General features: G+C 51.6%; 2 protein-coding genes across 3 annotated transcripts; both read left to right on the forward strand.

Annotated features, from left to right (window-relative positions):
* Positions 1-3,349: 3,349 nt before the first annotated feature.
* On the forward strand, positions 3,350-9,241 carry LOC135578544 (uncharacterized). Its single transcript, XM_065052510.1, has 9 exons — positions 3,350-3,381; positions 3,475-3,624; positions 3,825-3,989; positions 4,518-4,602; positions 4,699-4,948; positions 5,218-5,390; positions 5,639-5,800; positions 5,958-6,067; positions 6,466-9,241. The coding sequence occupies exons 1-9, from the start codon at positions 3,350-3,352 to the stop codon at positions 7,115-7,117; spliced, it is 1,779 nt and encodes a 592-aa protein (XP_064908582.1). The 3' UTR covers positions 7,118-9,241.
* An 8,392-nt stretch (positions 9,242-17,633) lies between these two features.
* On the forward strand, positions 17,634-20,960 carry LOC135576344 (T-cell activation Rho GTPase-activating protein-like). Of its 2 annotated transcripts, XR_010468071.1 has the most exons (3): positions 17,634-18,234; positions 18,462-19,086; positions 19,682-20,960. XR_010468071.1 is itself a non-coding variant. In XM_065041510.1 (2 exons), exons 1-2 carry the CDS (start codon positions 17,956-17,958, stop codon positions 18,735-18,737), a joined length of 555 nt encoding a protein of 184 aa, XP_064897582.1. In that variant the 5' UTR covers positions 17,634-17,955; the 3' UTR covers positions 18,738-19,583. The 2 variants fall into 2 exon arrangements, 1 of the variants encoding a protein (XP_064897582.1); XM_065041510.1 differs by lacking the exon at positions 19,682-20,960 and having other exon boundaries at positions 18,462-19,583.
* The last annotated feature ends 2,564 nt before the right edge of the window (positions 20,961-23,524 follow it).

Raw genomic sequence — 23,524 nt, forward strand, 5'->3', positions numbered from 1 at the left:
AGTACAGGAGTTCTGAGGGAGAGAGGAAGGAGGTAGACACAAGTCTGCTACTTCTCTGTTAGTTGTGGATACACTGGCAAGTTCATAGATAAACCAAGCAAAAGTATAGGCTCTGTGTGGGCTGGTTCAACTAGTTCAGCTCAAAGGCAGATTTGTCTGCTCAAATACAGATCTGTCCGGGTCCATGTATTTATGAAGACATTATGCTCCTGAGTCGACAGAACTGAACCGTCAAAGAACCATTTTGGTGGAAAACACAAATAAGACACTGCTGCTTCATGCTGACTCAAAGAAGAGAGATTATCCTGAAAAACTATTGAACTATCTGGATTATTTCCATTATTTTCAGTATCTCATCTGAGTAAAGATAACAGAGCTGACTGTAAAACATGCTGTCTGCACTACTCCTCACTTTCACCTTGTGTATCCCTTCTGAATTCAACTCTTCTCCTTCAATTAAGCTACATATTTATGTTTGAGAAACAGAAGTACTTTGACACCAGTGTTATTTATTAGGTAAAATAAAACATCTGCTCTTTATCTGTTAATTTTGCCTTTTTTTTTTTTTTAATATTATTTTTATTTCCTGAAAAAAATGGGTTATTTTCTGCAGTTGTCTGAGTAAACCATTCCACATTTTCAGGACACAGAAGAGACTCCTATACACAGCAACTGGTGACAGAGAGAATGAGGACAAAACATGAATCAGAGTGTCAGGAAGCTTTAGAACAAATGTAGGGAAGGGCAGTGGAAACACATTGTGAGCATGAAGGCTGAAGGAAAAAATGAGGCAGGTAGTTCCCATGAAATATATTGTTATTGCCTCTGCTGAAAAAAAAATATAAACGTATTCAAATTTCTATGCCCAATCTATGATTGATTCATTTTACAAATGCATTAAATCCACTAAAGTAGTTTGCTCAGGGGATTGCCAGAAATTAGGTAACTGACAAATGAGTTAAGAATTAACTCGTTCGTTGAATGTGGTCAAATCAATATAAAGTTGTCATGCACATAAAATCCATTAACAGTAGTACATAGCATGGTTAATCACGGAGCATTTCCAGGATTGCATATTGTGTGGTCCCTGTCCACAGAAAGAGACAGAACATCTCTTCTTTCAACTGCAGGTTCTCAGATTGTGCCCACATTCTGAGAGAGATCAGATATTTCAGCAGCACGTGTCACGTAGTCTACCAGAAACATGTTAAAAACTATCTTTAAGGAAGTTGCGTTACTCACCTACAGAGTACTGTTACATTTCCCAGGCTGCCAATCATCCTTCCTTGGTCAAGCATACACTCCAAGTCAGAATTTGAACCAAGATGAAAGCTCCTTTTATATCAGATGATGAAATAAAACACGTCACGTTCTTTCCAGGCCAAGAAAAAGGTATGTCAGTCGTAACTTATTTGATGAAAATAACTCGGACAATGATTCCCTTAAAGAATAGGGAGTGTGTGGTGGAAAATGCAGAATTTCAGACACAGAACAAAATATTTGTAATTTTGATGAACAAATTAATCAGAGGAAGAGTCCTAGAGCCATAGAGACAGACCACAAACAGCTTGCTCCCAGAGGGAGCAGGGGCAGCCACAAGAATTAGCTGCCATGTAAGGGTGAATACATGCAATATGCAAAAGAAAGACATGAACTGTAGCTGAAAGACTCTGGATATTCAAGGGACATGGATCAAACTGCAATGCAGTGAGGAAACAAAAAGGTGTATTTTGCCTAGATTGGTTTGTCTCTGGATTTGTTTATCTGTGGATGGTAATAATAAAGAAAAGTAACGGGAATCCTATGATACACCAGTACATGCTTTGTATTTAGTATTAACTATTTGCTTCTGAAACGTTAACCAATACAAGCCAAAATTTAGAGCCAAGGGGTTCATAAACTCCAGGAGGTACTGATAGTCCCAGGTGCCAGTAGCTGGGTCATGGGTTGTCAGCTCTCAGGCAAGTTGCCTCCAAGGATGTGCCTTCTGTCCCTGACAAAGGGCTGTAGGCACAGGGAAACTTGGTTTGAGAGCAATCACAGCATCCTCAAAAGTGTCCAGCACAACAGGACTTGGTTATGGTTCTCACCGGGTCCTAATATCCCCTTGTGTCTTATCACATTGTACTCAGAAGAAAATGAAAGATAATGGCTCAGCCCTGTATTACAGTAAGAACACAAGATAGTCACAGATTAATACAGTGGCTGCCCTTTTAAATATAATTAATTAATTAATTAATTATCAATTCTCCACAGATCAATTCTCATTGAAATTACATCCATCTAGTCTTCTGTTCATCTTGCTCTGAGCAATAATCCTATTTTCTGCTATTATCAGTGACCCCTGGGATAATAACACTTCCTTTGCTTGCTCTGCACATCACCTGATAGTAATGAATTCCCTGCGCACGTGCACTTTTAAATTTAGGGTTAATAAGGTAATAACTTGTTCACTAGAGACAATGACATTTGCTCCTCTCACTTGAAGTTGTAATGTAGCATAGTTCAAGAAATAAATTTTGTTTTCTGAGAATAGGTGGATTTTCAGCACATTCAATAGTTCTGAATCACATCTATCACATATATTTCTCAGTTATGGTTCATCAGGGCCACAGAGAATGGTGTGAATGGTATAAATTTATTTTATACAGATCCAGAAGCCTTACTATATGATGAAGATTGTAATTTTCTGGCTAGTAAATAGAAGACACAGGTTAACATTTTACTGGACATAATGGATAAACTCTGTGTAGTACTGGTTTACGATGTGAGACACAAGCATTTACACAATAGATCATAGGCATGTTGAAGACAACAACACATAAACATTTGGTACGGATAATTTTAATGTTGAAAAAGGTCTCCTGTCTTATGAATTTTTAAACTAAAGGTCCTGGGCTCTTGGGGGACACCAAGTTAACCAGGAGGCAGCAAGGTGCCCTTGGCCAAAGGCGGCGGCGAGTGGTACCCTGGGCTGCACGAGGCAGAGCATTGCCAGCAGCTGGAGGGAGGTGACCCTTCCCCTCTGCTCAGCGCTGCTGAGCCCAGGCCTGAAGTGCTGTGCCCAGGTCTGCGCTCCCAGTCCCACAGAGACAAGGGCGTACTGGGGAGAGCCCCCAGTGCCCCTCCCCCACCGCTGAGGTCATTAGAATGGCGCGCTGGGTTAACCCGGCGCTGTCCTGGCAACGGTTCTGTGCCAACACGGAGCGTCACGGGCAGGAGCCAAGCTCTTGCCCAGAAGCACCACTCGGCACTGGGCGTCCCTCTGGCTGGCTTTTGACACCTGCCTGGCCGTTCTCTTGCGCCCCAGAAGCAAGATCTACAGGAGGCCTCTCTTTGCCTCGTCGGGATGGGACAGGTCAACTGCTGCCGCGGCTCTAGGTAGGCGTCCCCATGCAAGGCTCAGAGACACCCCAGAACAGCCGTACACCGCAGCAGCCCAATTTCTCACGCCCGACACCGTTTGCTCTGCAGGGACGAGCCTGAGCCCGTGCAGCAGTGTGTGCCCATCCCGGCATCATGGGAACCACTGCTCCGGCAGCGTGTGCGGGTGACCCAGGGCCGTGTGACGAGGAGGAGGGACCTCCTCCTCTTCAGGGACACGCTGGTCATCGCCAAGCACCAGTAAGATTTGCAGAGCACAGCTGCCTTTCCTCCCAAGCACTGGCCCTGGCACCAGGGCAGCGTCACCCCAGGAGCAGCCCCAGGCCAGCGGCACCCTGGTGCTGGATACAGCCATGGCCGTGACTGTGGCAGGGGGACTCAGGAGGGGAGCCGGCGGGCTCAGGCTCCTCCAGCTCACTCCCTGCCGCTCCTCTCTGCAGACGTGGCAGCGCCCCGCGCCCAAAGCTCTGCCTGGCCCTGGGCCAGCTGCAGGTGCTGGGCAGCGCCAAGGGGGCAGCTGGCGATGCCCCTGAAGAGGAGGAAGGCAGACACACCACCTCACTCCTCCTCGTCTGGCCCTGCGGCTCGTGTGTCATCACTTTCCGGTGAGTCTGGGTGCCACCTCCCACGGCTTCGTCCTGTCTCTGGGACCATCCCCACGGGGCAGGGCTGTGCCAGCGCCTGCCTGTGCCCCCAGGCTGGGGAGCAGCGGCACTCAGGCTGTGTCTGCTCTTTCTGCAGCTGCCGGGCAGTGAAGGAGCTCTGGCTCAGCGCTCTCCTTGGGTAAGCCCTGCCTGGCAGTGAAGCCTGGGGGACCTGTGCGCACATCATAGGGGGATGCTCTAGGTATCATAGCCCTACGGTGTGGAAACAGGGCTCTACAGCTGAGAAGAGCTGCCCCAACGGCATTGGGCAGCTCTTGAGTGGGCAAAGCTGGTGGAGCACCTTCACCCAGCTGTGTGCACACAACACCTGCCCAACCCCACCTGGACCTTTGCTGCTGCTCTCCGCTCGGCTTCCGAGTGGTACTCGGGTGCTTTGGGCAGCTTGGAAGGGCTCCCTGGGCTGGCAGGGGAGGGAAAATGTGGCTTGTGTCTCACACAGCTCTTTCTTTGCTCCTTCGCCATGCACAGACCACCGGAAGGAGTGGAGGGAGCCCAGGTCACCCGGCTGCCCTCCTTCAAGGCGCTGCTAAAGGAGCTGAGGAGCCGCAATGCTGTGAGCGTCCCTCCTGTTTTTGCTCAGTCCCAGAGCCTGTTCTAGCCCAGCACCAGCTGCATCACTTCTTACCTTCTTCTCTTTTTGCTTGCCCAGGCCATGACACTGCACGCCGCCAGCCTGGAGAGGCTCCTCGAGGGCCAGGCAACGGTGAGGATCGCACAGAGAGAAATCTCAGCCATGCCCATCACTCACACGTGGCCAGGGCACGATGCAGCTCGCTGGGGCCCCTTTCTGCTGCAGGGCTCTCGGACGAGCACAGCACATTTCTTGCAGGCTGATGCAGAGGAGCGGCCCCCACCTGTCGTCCCCTCTGGTGGCCAAGATAGAAGTGGCCAGTTGGCTGGTGAGTTGGGAGAAGATGGGCGCAGAACAGCCCTTCCCTCCTCCTCTTGCAGACGGGCACTCCTGCTGCCCTGGGGCTGTTGCTGCCCTTCCTGCAGGGCAAGTCTGTCCCTGTTATTCTGCAGCAGGAGAGACCTGAGCCCCCAGGGTCCCTTCTTCCCAAATGACGCTTGTCCCATGCGCTGGCGGGTGGGGTACAGTGTGAGAGGTTCCAGGAGAGTTGGTCTGGTGCTTCTGCTCCACCTTGCTTTGTTCTCTTCTCCTTGGCAGAAGGTGAGACCCGCAGCCAGAGGAGGTGGCTGCCCTGGCGCTTTGCGCGGCCAGGGACCTCAGCGGCTGCAGAGGCACAGGGGCCGTCGCCCTCTGCCCACACGGGGGTTCTCTTTGGCCGGCCCCTGGCAGCTCTCTGCAGCCAGGATGGTGCGCTGCCCCAGCCCATCCAGGTAAGCAAGCCCGGCCAGGGCATCCCCATGCTGCTGCCTCCTCTGCAGAGGCAGTGTCCCCATTGGAGGCATCCCAGATGAGCCTTGGGAATAAAACGCACTCCTCCACGACACCCAACTCCAGCCACCCCTGTGTGCAGCCCCAGGGAGAGCTGCAGACCATCCACACTCCCCCCTGTCCCTGAGGAAGCTTGGGCTGTCCCAGGGCCTGTCTCCAGCCCAGCAATGTCCTCCTCCCTCCCCTGCAGGACCTGCTGGCTCTGCTGCACGAGCAGGGCCCATCCACGGAGGGGATCTTCCGGCTGGCGGCCAGCGAGCGCGCCTCCCGGGACATCAGGGAGGCCCTGGACACCGGCGCTCAGGTCCACCTGGCCAGCCAGCCGGTGCACGTCCTGGCTGTCATCTTGAAGGTGAGCCCTGCTGACCTGGACTCTGGCGCTGCTGATGGGCACCTGTGCGAGCAGGAGCCCAAACCCAGGAGCTGCTCGGCACCCAGTGTGCTGGGGATGCTGCCTGTGCTCCTGGCGGCACTGCTCGCAGCCTCACCAGCAGCCCTTGCCATTGCAGGACTTCCTCCGCAAGATCCCCTCCAAGCTCCTCCACTCGGAGCTTTACCAGCAGTGGATGGATGCCCTGCAAAAGACCAGCAGGCAGGAGAGGCTGGCGGGGCTCAAAGAGTAAGTGTGGCCAGCAGCCTGGCGGCTCCACAGGGACTGCCAGAGCCCGACACCTGCCTGCAAAGCCACAGCCTGCCTGAACAAGCTGTGCTTTTGGCCACCCACCTCTTGCTGCTGCTGTGGGCCCAGCATTCTTGGGGGAAAGTGGCACAGAAAAGCATTTATCTGTCTCCTTGTAGCGCTGCCTGCAGGCATTGGGGGTGGCTCCACAAAGGGACTCTCAGTAGAAGGGCTGTCAGGGAGAGAGGTGCCCATATCTCAGCGAAGGCAGTCCCTCTGCTGTAGAGCCGCCTTGGCCAAGGAGCCTTCCTTGGGATGGGCTTGGCTGACACCAGCATGGGACACCTGTCTGGACAACACCTACTTCATCCATTCACGTTGCGTTCCTGTTCCCGCAGGGTGGCCGGCAAGTTACCTGAGGCCAACCTCCTCCTCCTCCGAACCTTGCTCAGCCTGCTCCACAAGATCAGCACCAATGTCCCTGTCACCAAGATGACTGCCAGGAACCTGGCCATCTGCGTGGGGCCCAACCTCCTCAGCCCACCCGAGGAGGACACGCTGGCCCTGGATGTCCTGATGCAGGTGACAGGGAAGGTACGCTGTGTTTGCCAGCCCGCTGCAGCCTTCCCGGCCCATGCCAGCTTTGCTCTTCAGGGCTTCCTGGCTGCCTTCTCTCTTCAGCAAATGCTCGTGGGGGAGCTGCTGCGAAGAGCAGCCCCACAGCTGCAGCCTTCTGTGCAGAAGGCACGATCAGGAGTGGGAAGGGCTGTTGCACCCGTTTGCAGCCAGCGGGTTGGCAACCAATGGTTTACTGTGTGCAGGTGTCGGAGCTGGTTGAGTTCCTCATCCAACACCATGAGGAACTCTTTGAGGAGCAGGAGGAGGAGGAGGCTGAGCTTCCAGGTGCACCGGCCGAGGCTGAACTTGCCAGCCAACAGGCCGAGGAGTCACCGGCACCAGAAGAAGAAGGAGAAACTGCCGAGGTATGTGAGGTCCACACAGAGCGTGAGAGAATGCCTCCCCACCCAGAAGGTGGGATTGCCACTGTAGGGACTCTCTGTGCGGTGATCCCAGCAGAAGTGGCACAGCTGAGCTGAGCAAACCCATCCAAGGGATGTGCCTTTTAGAGCTGAGATGGAGAGTGTGCAGGTGTCATCTTCTATGTTTCTACTGCAGGTGCCTCCAGTTCCTCACGAATGTGAACCCCAGGAGAGCACCTCTGGGCAGAACAGGTGACATGAGCTAGCTTTGATGAAGAGTAGAATTGATTCATGGTGATCATGGCTGTGCCTGTCTAACAATCTTCCTGAATGGACAGGTGTCCAAGCTCTTCGCAGCAAGGGGAAACACCATCCCCCAGGAAGAGAAAGCACAGCTGCGAAGAGGAGGTCGGTGGCCCGCCACCCAAGCGATGCCGAAAGCTGTGAACAGAGAGCTCAGCGATGGGTAAGTGAGACCACCCAAGCAGGGTGAGAAGACCAAGGAACCCAGGCGTGTAAGAGAGCCTGTTCTCCCTCTTGGGAATTTTCACGCTGCTTTGAGTAGAGGAAATAGTTCTGTGGTGCTCACAGATGGTCCCAGAGAGGAAGCGATCACCTGCCCTTGGGCAGTATAATTTGGGTTGGAAGCGACCTTCCAAGGTCATCCAGTCCAACCCCCTGCTGTGAGTGGGGACATCTTCAACTAGATCAGGTTGCTCAGAGCTCCATCCAGTCTGGCCTTAAATGTTTCCAGGGAAGGGACATCTACAACCTCTCTACCACCCTGCATTCTTACTGCAGCTGCACCCAGGCCTGGCCCTTCAAGCAGAGATTTGTCCAGCAGTTGAGTCAAAAGCTCGTGTGTTCACTTAAGCCTCCCCAAGCTTCAGCAATCTAAATAATTGAGAGAAAAACACCAGAGCCTAATAACCAGCTCTAAGGAATTCTGCAGTGGAGATCTGTGGATGGATATTGCCTTTCACGCCAAAGCACAAGTTGCTTGTTCACCTCTCAACCCGGTGCCTAATGCCTGTCTTTTCCCCCCATCTTTCTCAAGGCAGGCTGTCGAGGTGGCCGAAGAAATCACCCTCATGCTGCCACCCTTTTGGCTCAGCTGGACGGTCTAGTGGGGCTTCTGAGAAAGAAGATCACACCTCGTCCTTTCTGCAGAACTTTGACCAGCCCATGAAGAAGTCTCACCAGTGTTGTCTGTGAGAGCCGTGAAAAGAGCTGCAGAAAAGGCACTTGACAGCTTTCAACACATATGTTTTCACATGCCAGTTGGCAATTTTCAGATGTTTAGAACAGTGTTTTTAGCCACTAGGGCGAGAGAGTTTGTTAGTTCGTTTGTTTGTTAGTTAGTTAGATAGTTAGTAAGTTAAGAAGTTAGTTAGTTAGTTAGTTAGTTAGTTAGTTAGTTTCTACTGTAGGTAGCTGTCTACTGAAGACGTTTTTTCACATTCCAGTTTTCATTTTTCAAATATTTCCAGTAACGTTTTGAGCCAGTTTGGCGAGAGAGTTTGTTATTTAGTTAGTTTAGTTTCTACAGTAGGTGTGGGTGTTCACTGTAAATCCCACCGAATTTGCCTCTGATACGACTGCGATTACTCTTCGTCTCCAAGCAAAGCGCCGCGTCAGAAGAGGATGCGGTCCAAAGAAGGATTTGTTGGGCCCCTAAGCATTTCAGGCTTTCTGAAATCAAATCAGAGCTAGCAGGAGCTGCAAACTGGAAATACTGATTTCCACATAAACCACTACTACTTCTGTCGCTGAGCCAAGCGCACAAGTTGAGGGTCACTACATTTTAATAGTGGCTCTCTTGATTTGGAGTGTTACTAAGACCTTGTGAGTCCCTCAAGGTAATGATTCCAAATGAGGGCGGAAAGTAAGGCATGGAGGAGATGTCATTATATCTGGGGGACACCAACCAGAAATGTCAGACTGCACACCTACAGAAAAGTGCTGGAACCTGTGTCTTTCTGTAAAAATGAATAAATGCTCAAAATAATTCCGTTAAACTAAAGTTTATTTTAATAAAAGCCAGAGGGATTGGAGGTCGGGGGGTGTGAGAGGGACATGCTTATCTGATATTTACTCTGGTCAGCATTTTTCTGGCTTTAGAACTGAATAAATTTTGGTTGTCTATTGCTTTGAATTTTTAGATCCTACAACACAAAAAACCTCTATCCGCCTATACTTGTGTGTGAGGGGGTGCAGCAGCACCTCTGGTGGATAGATGTAAACTACCGTAGTCCAGAAGCTCCCGCTACCATGAGACAGTTTTTTCCAGCCCGTTTCTCCCTCTTCCCTATCAACATTCTTCCCTACGACATCCATTTTGGTTTGGTTTGGTTTATCTTTTAAACACTAGACAACAACCTCCTAAGAGAAAAGATGTAATTTCCTTTAGGTGTCCTTCCCTGGAAACAAACTCAGTTCCCAGAAGCAGAAAGCATACACTGTACTGCCTGCTTTTGTAAGGCAAGAAGCAGTAGCATAAATACCCACTAGAACGCTCAATTTCAAAGCCAAAAGGCTATTAATTAATGAAGTACTCTTAGTGTTACTTTTGGTAATGAATCAAAGGTCAGAATCACCATGCTGAGACATAATTTTCAACTCATTAGAAAATACTGGATATTTTGCGTATCTAGCAAAACCTAAAATTAAGGACATAATCAAAACCATACTTGCCTGTTCAAGAGGTAATTTAGTAAAATTCAGGAGAGAAATCTGTTAGGTGTTTCCCTTCCCCCTTTCTACAAAATGGAACAAAACAATTTGGGTTGGGGTTTTTGGCTTCTCCTGGCTTGGCTTCATAGATTTGGAGCCAAAGAGACAACAGGACTTGCTCGAGGAGGCAGAAGGACAGCTTTCTTCTGTCTACCAACTGTCTCAGGCATGCCAGGAAGAGTGGGAAGAAGGCAATCCCCCTGGGTTGCACACTTCTGATCTGCTCTGTTTCTCGGAGCTTCTCCTCGATGTTTTAGAGGCTGGGGTGTAAAAGGGAGTACCAGCCACTGTCTCTCACAGTATGCTCCTGGACAAGATGTCCAGCATACAGGTGGATAAACAAATAATGCAGTGGGTGAGCAACTGGCTGATGAACTGGGATCAAAGGGTTCTGGGAAATGGGGCAACGTTGGGCTGGTGACCAGTCACAAGCAGGGTGCCACAGAGACCTGTCTTAGGGCCAGCACTCTTCAACGTCTTCATACACGACTTGGACACAGGACTCGAGGGATTGCTTAGCAAGTTTGTCGATGACACATAATTGGAGAGAGCTGTTCACGCTCTCGAGGGCAGAGAGGATCTGCAGAGGGATCTGAACAAACTGGAAAACTGAGCAATCACCAACCTCATGAAGTTCAACAAGGGCAAGTGTCAGATTTTGGCACCTAGGACACGGCAACCCTGGCTGTACATACAGACTGGGGGACGCGATGCTGGAGAGCAGCTCTGCAGACAGGGATCTGGTTCTGGTGGAGGGCAGGTTGAACATGAGCCAACAGTGTGCCCTGGCAGCCAAGAGGGCAACCGTGTCCTGCGGTGCATCAAGCACAGCATTGCCAACCTGAGGTGAGGGGAAGGTGATTTTCCCACTCTACCCTGCACTGGTGCGGCCTCACCTGGAGCACTGGGTGCAGTTCTGGGCGCCGCAGGATGAAAAGGACCCAAAGCTACTCGAGAGTATCCAGAAGAGGGCTACCAAGTTGGTGAAGGGTTGGAGAGGAAGTTATATGAGGAGCAGCTAAAGTCACTTGGTTTGTTGAGCTTCAAGAAGAGGAGACTGAGAGGAGACCTCATTGTGGTCTACAGCTTCCTCCCAAAGGGAGCACGAAGTGTAGGCACCAAACTCTTCACTTTAGTGACCAATGACAGAACCTGAGGCAACGGCAGAAAGATGTGCCAGGGGAGGCGTAGACTGGACATTAGGAAAAGGTTCTTCACCCAGAGGGCGGTGGAGCACTGGAACAGGCTCCCCTGGGAGGTGTCACGGCCCCAAGCCTGACAGTGTTCAAGAAGAGACTGAACAATGCCCCCTAGACACGTGGTGTGAACGGTGGGGTTGTCCTGTGCAGGGACAGGAGCTGGACACGATGATCCCGGTGGGTCTCTTCACACTGAAGACGTTCTCTGATTCCGCAGTTCCTTTAGTAGGTCCAGTAGTAGGTGACCAATTCTGGTGAGATAAATCTCCGGAGCTTGGTTATTAATATACAATATACCCTGCAGAATGACTCTATACAGATGATTTACCAGAGAAAAATCTCCCTTACATGTACTCCCTTTCTCTGATCTCAGAAATCTGATTTCTTCAGTAGCAAGGTATTTTAGAATGCGGTTGATTTTCACTACAAGCAAGGTAAATGTTTCTAATTTAACGAGTCTCTACAGTCTTAAACCTGCCACGAATCTGAATAAAATACTTAGCTCAGAGATCACTCGCGATTAAAAGGACCCAATGACGTTGTGTTTCTTAGAATTTAAAAGCACTACAATCTATGCATATTGGATTAATCTCTTAGGAGAGAGAGTTTCCATCTGAAGTAGCTTCATTCATCTAAAGCTAGAACCTCTGTTGTCTCTGATGCACAAGGCTTGTTAAGGAGAGAAGAAATTGATTCTCAGCCTTGTTTCAAGAAGACCTAGCACAAAGAGATGCCCAGACTTGGAGAGGCGGGGAACCATGTTAGTGCTGCACAACAAGGTGCATCCATGCCAGCAGACTGCATTTCGACAAGCCGAGTCTATCCCTCACTGCTGCTGCCTGCAGGAAACACCTACCCTGTCCATGTCCTACTTGCTCCTTGGCCAGTGTGCCTGCCGCCACCCAGCACCTGCTCTGGGGCAATCTTCTCTCGACCAGGTGCCTTCTCATACGCAAGATCTAGGAAGCTGCTCAGTGTTCACTGTAAAGTCTCACTGAATTTGGCTCTGATTTCAATGGGAGAGAGTTAGTTAGTTAGTTAGTTAGTTTCTGCTGTACGTAGCTGTGTACTGCATAGAGGAGGTCCATAAGACATCCCGGTGTGCTGTCACTCATAAACTAGTTGAAAGATAATCTAACTGCTCGTGACGTCACTGGGACTTTGCAGGAGTGATCTTCTTGAATTAACTCACAGGCTCCTAGAATGTCCTGAGTTGGAAGGGACCCACAAGAATCACCAAGTCCAACTCCTGTCCCTGCATGTGACAGCCCCACAGATCATACTATGTGTCTGAGGGTGTTGTCCAGTCTCTTCTTGAACACTGTCAGGCTTGGGGCCGTGACACCTTCCTGGGGAGCCTGTCCCAGTGCTCCAGCACCCTCTGGGGGAAGAACCTTTTCCTAATGTCCACCCTAAACCTCCCCTTGCTTTTAGCCATTTTCTTCTGGAATGTAATAGGACTGCTGTGGCCTTTTCTTCAAAAACTTGTCAGAATTTGTACCACCGCAGGCATTTTCTTTGTACTTTATGGCCATCATGCTGTCACTTAGGGGCTGAACAACAGCTGCATTGCTCCAGCAGGTTTCACATTACCTCTTGAACAATAGGTGACTACACAGTCTGTATGAAGCTGGGATATTTCACTCAAAACCTTAAAATCCATTTAATGTCAACAAGTTACTGCATTGCCAAGTAGGCAGAGATGACCTCAGATGTCCCGTGTACATGCTTTCAAAAGAAGTCATTTTAAATCCTGACCATCTTTGGAGACTTCTTGCTCATTTGATATGACAAAGACTTTGGAGCCACAGCTGCAGACTGAGCTGCAGACCAAGCGGCTTGTGATCCAGCAAGCTGGAAGAAATGGTGCCGCTCTATTTGCACTCACTTTCATTGGCAAGGACTATGCTGACCGCCTTGGCTGACATGCTGCAAACACACCTTTTCCCAAGCGGTGAGCCAAGGGCAACTGCTTTAACCCAAACCCCGATGTGCGTTAGATTCCAAGAGCAGAAACTTCCTCTAAAAGGCTCCTCTCCCTGCACTTTTACTTCTACCCAGTTGCACATGCTGCAAAAGGCACGTGTTGAGCTGCAAGAATTTCCTCTAAGGACGTAGGTAATAAACCAGCCGTTGGAAGAGATTTTCTGCAGGTTGGAGAAAACCGGTAGCAAGCACTGCGATGACCTCCACATCGCATGAACACACAAGCGTATGGGTGGTGCGTACGTGACTACTGAAATGCTGCTCCTTTGTGCCCTTCTACTGTATTAGAGTGAGCGTGTATACAGAGCTGCATCACGCAAGCAAGCTGTGCGCTTTTCCCTGTTTGACTGGGCAGGTCTTCTGGAATGATGATACATCTATTACGTGTTAACTCTATCGCAATATTGTTCCTCAGCCTGACAATGCTAAAAGCAATTCGCTTTGAGCCCTACAAAAACCAAAACCAACCCAACCAAGAAAAGCTATCAAAGCGGAAGTCCTGAAGAGCCTCCGAGGTAATCTTAGACATGTTTTCACGGAAGATAAGAAACAGTAAAATAGACACCATGACCAGTCTGTAATGCAGTTTACAGAAATACAGTGGTGTCGAGGTTTTTGATTGCGGGGTGACAATAAAACCGTGGCAGATGTATTGTTAACCCCCTCTCCCCCCTGTTCGTCATTCAGCTTCTCCCTCTCCTCGCTTCCCACTAAGGACAGGCAATTGGGAGGGAAAGAAGGACAGAGAGAAGAGAGTTGGAAAAATTAAAAATGTTTCACTAATGCTACTAATAAGAATAGAGAAAAGAATACAAAATCTACAAAACCAATCTTGAAAGTCCCAGCACCTGCAGAGCCGGCACCCGAAGTCCTGGATTGGAGTCTGCAGCCAACCGGAGCTGGATTCAGTCTCTCACGAGGTCTCAGTTCGCAGGGACGACTCACAAAGTCCTCTCCTAATGTCGGCCATAAAGAAAAAAGGAACAAGATCTACGTGATCGCCCACTTTTATACGAAGTGTTCACATGAACGGGATGTTACACCCCATTGGTCAGTTTCTTGGTCACCCGTTTCTCATTGCCCCTCTCGTGAGAGGTGCATCCATGCTTAGCAAAACCTTTGCATTCCGTTGCTATGTTTACCAAAACATGTCTCTGTTTTTTGAGGAAAATGCAGCTAATAGGAAAGCTTTAGCTGACAGGCAAGTTCACTGAAAGAGAAACTTGTTTTTTTAACAAGACCAGGACACAGAGTGGTTTTAGAGATGGTTACAGCAAGAAACCTTGTATTACATGGGCAGTTTTGTTGTATCAAAATGTATTTAACATAGAGAGCCATGCTTTATGATAGAATGAAAATCTGTAATTGTCCTGGTTTTATTAAAAAACAAGGAATCTCTGGCAATGCTTTGGGTGTGAAGCATCCTGAGACACATCCACACAGACTTGTGACCCAAAGCAGCTTGGCAATGTTGCTGGTAAAGAGCATGGCAGAAACGGTCCTGGGCTCTTGGGGGACACCAAGTTAACCAGGAGGCAGCAAGGTGCCCTTGGCCAAAGGCGGCGGCGAGTGGTACCCTGGGCTGCACGAGGCAGAGCATTGCCAGCAGCTGGAGGGAGGTGACCCTTCCCCTCTGCTCAGCGCTGCTGAGCCCAGGCCTGAAGTGCTGTGCCCAGGTCTGCGCTCCCAGTCCCACAGAGACATGGGCGTACTGGGGAGAGCCCCCAGTGCCCCTCCCCCACCGCTGAGGTCATTAGAATGGCGCGCTGGGTTAACCCGGCGCTGTCCCGGCAACGGTTCTGTGCCAACACGGAGCGTCACGGGCAGGAGCCAAGCTCTTGCCCAGAAGCACCACTCGGCACTGGGCGTCCCTCTGGCTGGCTTTTGACACCTGCCTGGCCGTTCTCTTGCGCCCCAGAAGCAAGATTTACAGGAGGCCTCTCTTTGCCTCGTCGGGATGGGACAGGTCAACTGCTGCCGCGGCTCTAGGTAGGCGTCCCCATGCAAGGCTCAAAGACATCCCAGAACAGCCGTACACCGCAGCAGCCCAATTTCTCACGCCCGACACCGTTTGCTCTGCAGGGACGAGCCTGAGCCCGTGCAGCAGTGCATGCCCATCCCGGCATCATGGGAACCACTGCTCCGGCAGCGTGTGCGGGTGACCCAGGGCCGTGTGACGAGGAGGAGGGACCTCCTCCTCTTCAGGGACACGCTGGTCATCGCCAAGCACCAGTAAGATTTGCAGAGCACAGCTGCCTTTCCTCCCAAGCACTGGCCCTGGCACCAGGGCAGCGTCATCCCAGGAGCAGCCCCAGGCCAGCGGCACCCTGGTGCTGGATACAGCCATGGCCGTGACTGTGGCAGGGGGACTCAGGAGGGGAGCCGGCGGGCTCAGGCTCCTCCAGCTCACTCCCTGCCGCTCCTCTCTGCAGACGTGGCAGCGCCCCGCGCCCAAAGCTCTGCCTGGCCCTGGGCCAGCTGCAGGTGCTGGGCAGCGCCAAGGGGGCAGCCGGCGATGCCTCTGAAGAGGAGGAAGGCAAACACACCACCTCACTCCTCCTCGTCTGGCCCTGCGGCTCGTGTGTCATCACTTTCCGGTGAGTCTGGGTGCCACCTCCCACGGCTTCGTCCTGTCTCTGGGACCATCCCCACGGGGCAGGGCTGTGCCAGCGCCTGCCTGTGCCCCCAGGCTGGGGAGCAGCGGCACTCAGGCTGTGTCTGCTCTTTCTGCAGCTGCCGGGCAGTGAAGGAGCTCTGGCTCAGCGCTCTCCTTGGGTAAGCCCTGCCTGGCAGTGAAGCCTGGGGGAGCTGTGCGCACATCATAGGGGGATGCTCTAGGTATCATAGCCCTACGGTGTGGAAACAGGGCTCTACAGCTGAGAAGAGCTGCCCCAAGGGCAGTGGGCAGCTCTTGAGTGGGCAAAGCTGGTGGAGCACCTTCACCCAGCTGTGTGCACACAACACCTGCCCAACCCCACCTGGACCTTTGCTGCTGCTCTCCGCTCGGCTTCCGAGTGGTACTCGGGTGCTTTGGGCAGCTTGGAAGGGCTCCCTGGGCTGGCAGGGGAGGGAAAATGTGGCTTGTGTCTCACACAGCTCTCTCTTTGCTCCTTCGCCATACACAGACCACCGGAAGGAGTGGAGGGAGCCCAGGTCACCCGGCTGCCCTCCTTCAAAGCGCTGCTAAAGGAGCTGAGGAGCCGCAATGCTGTGAGCGTCCCTCCTGTTTTTGCTCGGTCCCAGAGCCTGTTCTAGCCCAGCACCAGCTGCATCACTTCTTACCTTCTTCTCTTTTTGCTTGCCCAGGCCATGACACTGCACGCCGCCAGCCTGGAGAGGCTCCTCGAGGGCCAGGCAACGGTGAGGATCGCACAGAGAGAAATCTCAGCCATGCCCATCACTCACACGTGGCCAGGGCACGATGCAGCTCGCTGGGGCCCCTTTCTGCTGCAGGGCTCTTGGGTGAACACAGCACATTTCTTGCAGGCTGATGCAGAGGAGCGGCCCCCACCTGTCGTCCCCTCTGGTGGCCAAGATAGAAGTGGCCAGTTGGCTGGTGAGTTGGGAGAAGATGGGCGCAGAACAGCCCTTCCCTCCTCCTCTTGCAGACGGGCGCTCCTGCTGCCCTGGAGCTGTTGCTGCCCCTCCTGCAGGGCAAGTCTGCCCCTGTTATTCTGCAGCAGGAGAGACCTGAGCCCCCAGGGTCCCTTCTTCCCAAATGACGCTTGTCCCATGCGCTGGCGGGTGGGGTACAGTGTGAGAGGTTCCAGGAGCGTTGGTCTGCTGCTTCTGCTCCACCTTGCTTTGTTCTCTTCTCCTTGGCAGAAGGTGAGACCCGCAGCCAGAAGAGGTGGCTGCCCTGGCGCTTTGCGCGGCCAGGGACCTCAGCGGCTGCAGAGGCACAGGGGCCGTCGCCCTCTGCCCACACGGGGGTTCTCTTTGGCCGGCCCCTGGCAGCTCTCTGCAGCCAGGATGGTGCGCTGCCCCAGCCCATCCAGGTAAGCAAGCCCGGCCAGGGCATCCCCATGCTGCTGCCTCCTCTGCAGAGGCAGTGTCCCCATTGGAGGCATCCCAGATGAGCCTTGGGAATAAAACGCACTCCTCCACGACACCCAACTCCAGCCACCCCTGTGTGCAGCCCCAGGGAGAGCTGCAGACCATCCACACTCCCCCCTGTCCCTGAGGAAGCTTGGGCTGTCCCAGGGCCTGTCTCCAGCCCAGCAATGTCCTCCTCCCTCCCCTGCAGGATCTGCTGGCTCTGCTGCACGAGCAGGGCCCATCCACGGAGGGGATCTTCCGGCTGGCGGCCAGCGAGCGCGCCTCCCGGGACATCAGGGAGGCCCTGGACACCGGCGCTCAGGTCCACCTGGCCAGCCAGCCGGTGCACGTCCTGGCTGTCATCTTGAAGGTGAGCCCTGCTGACCTGGACTCTGGTGCTGCTGATGGGCACCTGTGTGAGCAGGAGCCCAAACCCGGGAGCTGCTCGGCACCCAGTGTGCTGGGGATGCTGCCTGTGCTCCCGGCGGCACTGCTCGCAGCCTCACCAGCAGCCCTTGCCATTGCAGGACTTCCTCCGCAAGATCCCCTCCAAGCTCCTCCACTCGGAGCTTTACCAGCAGTGGATGGATGCCCTGCAAAAGACCAGCAGGCAGGAGAGGCTGGCGGGGCTCAAAGAGTAAGTGTGGCCAGCAGCCTGGTGGCTCCACAGGGACTGCCAGAGCCCGACACCTGCCTGCAAAGCCACAGCCTGCCTGAACAAGCTGTGCTTTTGGCCACCCACCTCTTGCTGCTGCTGTGGGCTCAGCATTCTGGGGGGAAAGTGGCACAGAAAAGCATTTATCTGTCTCCTTGTAGCGCTGCCTGCAGGCATTGGGGGTGGCTCCACAAAGGGACTCTCAGCAGAAGGGCTGTCAGGGAGAGAGGTGCCCATGTCTCAGCGAAGGCAGTCCCTCTGCTGTAGAGCCGCCTTGGCCAAGGAGCCTTCCTTGGGATGGGCTTGGCTGACACCAGCATGGGACACCTGTCTGGACAACACCTACTTCATCCATTCACGTTGCGTTCCTGTTCCCGCAGGGTGGCCGGCAAGTTACCCGAGGCCAACCTCCTCCTCCTCCGAACCTTGCTCAGCCTGCTCCACAAGATCAGCACCAATGTCCCTGTCACCAAGATGACTGCCAGGAACCTGGCCATCTGCGTGGGGCCCAACCTCCTCAGCCCACCCGAGGAGGACACGCTGGCCCTGGATGTCCTGATGCAGGTGACAGGGAAGGTACGCTGTGTTTGCCAGCCCGCTGCAGCCTTCCCGGCCCATGCCAGCTTTGCTCTTCAGGGCTTCCTGGCTGCCTTCTCTCTTCAGCAAATGCTCGTGGGGGAGCTGCTGCGAAGAGCAGCCCCACAGCTGCAGCTTTCTGTGCAGAAGGCACGATCAGGAGTGGGAAGGGCTGTTGCACCCGTTTGCAGCCAGCGGGTTGGCAACCAGTGGTTTACTGTGTGCAGGTGTCGGAGCTGGTTGAGTTCCTCATCCAACACCATGAGGAACTCTTTGAGGAGCAGGAGGAGGAGGAGGCTGAGCTTCCAGGTGCACCGGCCAAGGCTGAACTTGCCAGCCAACAGGCCGAGGAGTCACCGGCACCAGAAGAAGAAGGAGAAACTGCCGAGGTATGTGAGGTCCACACAGAGCGTGAGAGAATGCCTCCCCACCCAGAAGGTGGGATTGCCACTGTAGGGACTCTCTGTGCGGTGATCCCAGCAGAAGTGGCACAGCTGAGCTGAGCAAACCCATCCAAGGGATGTGCCTTTTAGAGCTGAGATGGAGAGTGTGCAGGTGTCATCTTCTATGTTTCTACTGCAGGTGCCTCCAGTTCCTCACGAATGTGAACCCCAGGAGAGCACCTCTGGGCAGAACAGGTGACATGAGCTAGCTTTGATGAAGAGTAGAATTGATTCATGGTGATCAGGGCTGTGCCTGTCTAACAATCTTCCTGAATGGACAGGTGTCCAAGCTCTTCGCAGCAAGGGGAAACACCATCCCCCAGGAAGAGAAAGCACAGCTGCGAAGAGGAGGCCGGTGGCCCGCCACCCAAGCGATGCCGAAAGCTGTGAACAGAGAGCTCAGCGATGGGTAAGTGAGACCACCCAAGCAGGGTGAGAAGACCAAGGAACCCAGGCGTGTAAGAGAGCCTGTTCTCCCTCTTGGGAATTTTCACGCTGCTTTGAGTAGAGGAAACAGTTCTGTGGTGCTCACAGATGGTCCCAGAGAGGAAGCGATCACCTGCCCTTGGGCAGTATACTTTGGGTTGGAAGCGACCTTCCAAGGTCATCCAGTCCAACCCCCTGCTGTGAGTAGGGACATCTTCAACTAGATCAGGTTGCTCAGAGCTCCATCCAGTCTGGCCTTAAATGTTTCCAGGGAAGGGACATCTACAACCTCTCTACCACCCTGCATTCTTACTGCAGCTGCACCCAGGCCTGGCCCTTCAAGCAGAGATTTGTCCAGCAGTTGAGTCAAAAGCTCATGTGTTCACTTAAGCCTCCCCAAGCTTCAGCAATCTAAATAATTGAGAGAAAAACACCAAAGCCTAATAACCAGCTCTAAGGAATTCTGCAGTGGAGATCTGTGTATGGATATTGCCTTTCACGCCAAAGCACAAGTTGCTTGTTCAACTCTCAACCCGGTGCCTAATGCCTGTCTTTTCCCCCCATCTTTCTCAAGGCAGGCTGTCGAGGTGGCCGAAGAAATCACCCTCATGCTGCCACCCTTTTGGCTCAGCTGGACGGTCTAGTGGGGCTTCTGAGAAAGAAGATCACACCTCGTCCTTTCTGCAGAACTTTCACCAGCCCATGAAGAAGTCTCACCAGTGTTGTCTGTGCGAGCCGTGAAAAGAGCTGCAGAAAGGGCACTTGACAGCTTTCAACACATTTGTTTTCACATGCCAGTTGGCAATTTTCAGATGTTTAGAACAGTGTTTTTAGCCACTAGGGTGAGAGAGTTTGTTAGTTCGTTTGTTTGTTAGTTGGTTAGATAGTTAGTAAGTTAAGAAGTTAGTTAGTTAGTTAGTTAGTTAGTTAGTTAGTTAGTTTCTACTGTAGGTAGCTGTCTACTGAAGACGTTTTTTCACATTCCAGTTTTCATTTTTCAAATATTTCCAGTAACGTTTTGAGCCAGTTTGGCGAGAGAGTTTGTTATTTAGTTAGTTTAGTTTCTACTGTAGGTGTGGGTGTTCACTGTAAATCCCACCGAATTTGCCTCTGATACGACTGCGATTACTCTTCGTCTCCAAGCAAAGCGCTGCGTCAGAAGAGGATGCGGTCCAAAAAAGGATTTGTTGGGCCCCTAAGCATTTCAGGCTTTCTGAAATCAAATCAGAGCTAGCAGGAGCTGCAAACTGGAAATACTGATTTCCACGTAACCGACTACTACTTCTGTCGCTGAGCCAAGCGCACAAGTTGAGGGTCACTACATGTTAATAGTGGCTCTCTTGATTTGGAGTGTTACTAAGACCTTGTGAGTCCCTCAAGGTAATGATTCCAAATGAGGGTGGAAAGTAAGGCATGGAAGAGATGTCATTATATCTGGGGGACACCAACCAGAAATGTCAGACTGCACACCTACAGAAAAGTGCTGGAACCTGTGTCTTTCTGTAAAAATGAATAAATGCTCAAAATAATTCCGTTAAACTAAAGTTTATTTTAATAAAAGCCAGAGGGATTGGAGGTCGGGGGGTGTGAGAGGGACATGCTTATCTGATATTTACTCTGGTCAGCATTTTTCTGGCTTTAGAACTGAATAAATTTTGGTTGTCTATTGCTTTGAATTTTTAGATCCTACAACACAAAAAACCTCTATCCGCCTATACTTGTGTGTGAGGGGGTGCAGCAGCACCTCTGGTGGATAGATGTAAACTACCGTAGTCCAGAAGCTCCCGCTACCATGAGACAGTTTTTTCCAGCCCGTTTCTCCCTCTTCCCTATCAAGATTCTTCCCTACGACATCCATTTTGGTTTGGTTTGGTTTATCTTTTAAACACTAGACAACAACCTCCTAAGATAAAAGATGTAATTTCCTTTAGGTGTCCTTCCCTGGAAACAAACTCAGTTCCCAGAAGCAGAAAGCATACACTGTACTGCCTGCTTTTGTAAGGCAAGAAGCAGTAGCATAAATACCCACTAGAACGCTCAATTTCAGAGCCAAAAGGCTATTAATTAATGAAGTACTCTTAGTGTTACTTTTGGTAATGAATCAAAGGTCAGAATCACCATGCTGAGACATAATTTTCAACTCATTTGAAAATACTGGATATTTTGCGTATCTAGCAAAACCTAAAATTAAGGACATAATCAAAACCATACTTGCCTGTTCAAGAGGTAATTTAGTAAAATTCAGGAGAGAAATCTGTTAGGTGTTTCCCTTCCCCCTTTCTACAAAATGGAACAAAACAGTTTGGGTTGGGGATTTTGGCTTCTCCTGGCTTGGCTTCATAGATTTGGAGCCAAAGAGACAACAGGACTTGCTCGAGGAGGCAGAAGGACAGCTTTCTTCTGTCTACCAACTGTCTCAGGCATGCCAGGAAGAGTGGGAAGAAGGCAATCCCCCTGGGTTGCACACTTCTGATCTGCTCTGTTTCTCGGAGCTTCTCCTCGATGTTTTAGAGGCTGGGGTGTAAAAGGGAGTACCAGCCACTGTCTCTCACAGTATGCTCCTGGACAAGATGTCCAGCATACAGGTGGATAAACAAACAATGCAGTGGGTGAGCAACTGGCTGATGAACTGGGATCAAAGGGTTCTGGGAAGTGGGGCAATGCTGAGCTGGTGACCAGTCACAAGCAGGGTGCCACAGAGACCTGTCTTAGGGCCAGCACTCTTCAACGTCTTCATACACGACTTGGACACAGGACTCGAGGGATTGCTTAGCAAGTTTGTCGATGACACATAATTGGAGAGAGCTGTTCACGCTCTCGAGGGCAGAGAGGATCTGCAGAGGGATCTGAACAAACTGGAAAACTGAGCAATCACCAACCTCATGAAGTTCAACAAGGGCAAGTGTCAGATTTTGGCACCTAGGACACGGCAACCCTGGCTGTACATACAGACTGGGGGACGCGATGCTGAAGAGCTGCTCTGCAGACAGGGATCTGGTTCTGGTGGAGGGCAGGTTGAACATGAGCCAACAGTGTGCCCTGGCAGCCAAGAGGGCAACCGTGTCCTGCGGTGCATCAAGCACAGCATTGCCAACCTGAGGTGAGGGGAAGGTGATTTCCCCACTCTACCCTGCACTGGTGCGGCCTCACCTGGAGCACTGGGTGCAGTTCTGGGCGCCGCAGGATGAAAAGGATCCAAAGCTACTCGAGAGTATCCAGAAGAGGGCTACCAAGTTGGTGAAGGGTTGGAGAGGAAGTTATATGAGGAGCAGCTAAAGTCACTTGGTTTGTTGAGCTTCAAGAAGAGGAGACTGAGAGGAGACCTCATTGTGGTCTACAGCTTCCTCCCAAAGGGAGCACGAATTGTAGGCACCAAACTCTTCACTTTAGTGACCAATGACAGAACCTGAGTCAACGGCAGAAAGATGTGCCAGGGAAGGCGTAGACTGGACATTAGGAAAAGGTTCTTCACCCAGAGGGCGGTGGAGCACTGGAACAGGCTTCCCTGGGAGGTGTCACGGCCCCAAGACTGACAGTGTTCAAGAAGAGACTGAACAATGCCCCCTAGACACGTGGTGTGAACGGTGGGGTTGTCCTGTGCAGGGACAGGAGCTGGACACGATGATCCCGGTGGGTCTCTTCACACGGAAGACGTTCTCTGATTCCGCAGTTCCTTTAGTAGGTCCATTAGTAGGTGACCAATTCCGGTGAGATAAAGCTCCGGAGCTTGGTTATTAGTATACAATATACCCTGCAGAATGACTCTATACAGATGATTTACCGGAGAAAAATCTCCCTTACATGTACTCCCTTTCTCTGATCTCAGAAATCTGATTTCTTCAGTAGCAAGGTATTTTAGAATGCGGTTTATTTTCACTACAAGCAACCTAAGTGTTTCTAATTTAACGAGTCTCTACAGTCTTAAACCTGCCACGAATCTGAATAAAATACTTAGCTCAGAGATCACTGGCGATCAAAAGGACCCAATGACGTTGTGTTTCTTAGAATTTAAAAGCACTACAATATATGCATATTGGATTAATTCTTAGTAGAGAGAATTTCCATCTGAACTAGCTTCATTCATCTAAAGCTAGAACCTCTGTTGTCTCTGATGCACAAGGCTTGTTAAGGAGACAGGAAATCAATTCTCAGCCTTGTTTCAAGAAGACCTAGCACAAAGAGATGCCCAGACTTGGAGAGGCGGGGAACCATGTTAGTGCTGCACAACAAGGTGCATCCATGCCAGCCCACTGCATTTCGACAAACCGAGTCTATCCCTCACTGCTGCTGCCTGCAGGAAACACCTACCCTGTCCATGTCCTACTTGCTCCTTGGCCAGTGTGCCTGCCGCCACTCAGCACCTGCTCTGGGGCAATCTTCTCTCGACCAGGTGCCTTCTCATACGCAAGATCTAGGAAGCT

This window comes from Columba livia, chromosome 1, assembly GCF_036013475.1.
Source record: "Columba livia isolate bColLiv1 breed racing homer chromosome 1, bColLiv1.pat.W.v2, whole genome shotgun sequence".
In the NCBI taxonomy this organism is placed as follows: domain Eukaryota; kingdom Metazoa; phylum Chordata; class Aves; order Columbiformes; family Columbidae; genus Columba; species Columba livia.

Excerpts from the sequence above, each read along its gene's own strand:
- LOC135578544 (XM_065052510.1), top strand. The coding sequence starts at position 3,350 with ATGGGACAGGTCAACTGCTGCCGCGGCTCTAG. Across the intron at positions 4,603-4,698 it reads AGCTGAGGAGCCGCAATGCT|GCCATGACACTGCACGCCGC; the intron begins GTGAGCGTCCCT and ends TTGCTTGCCCAG. Across the intron at positions 5,391-5,638 it reads CGCTGCCCCAGCCCATCCAG|GACCTGCTGGCTCTGCTGCA; the intron begins GTAAGCAAGCCC and ends CCTCCCCTGCAG.
- LOC135576344 (XM_065041510.1), top strand. The coding sequence starts at position 17,956 with ATGGGCTTGGCTGACACCAGCATGGGACACCTGTCTGGACAACACCTA. Across the intron at positions 18,235-18,461 it reads TGATGCAGGTGACAGGGAAG|GTGTCGGAGCTGGTTGAGTT; the intron begins GTACGCTGTGTT and ends TACTGTGTGCAG.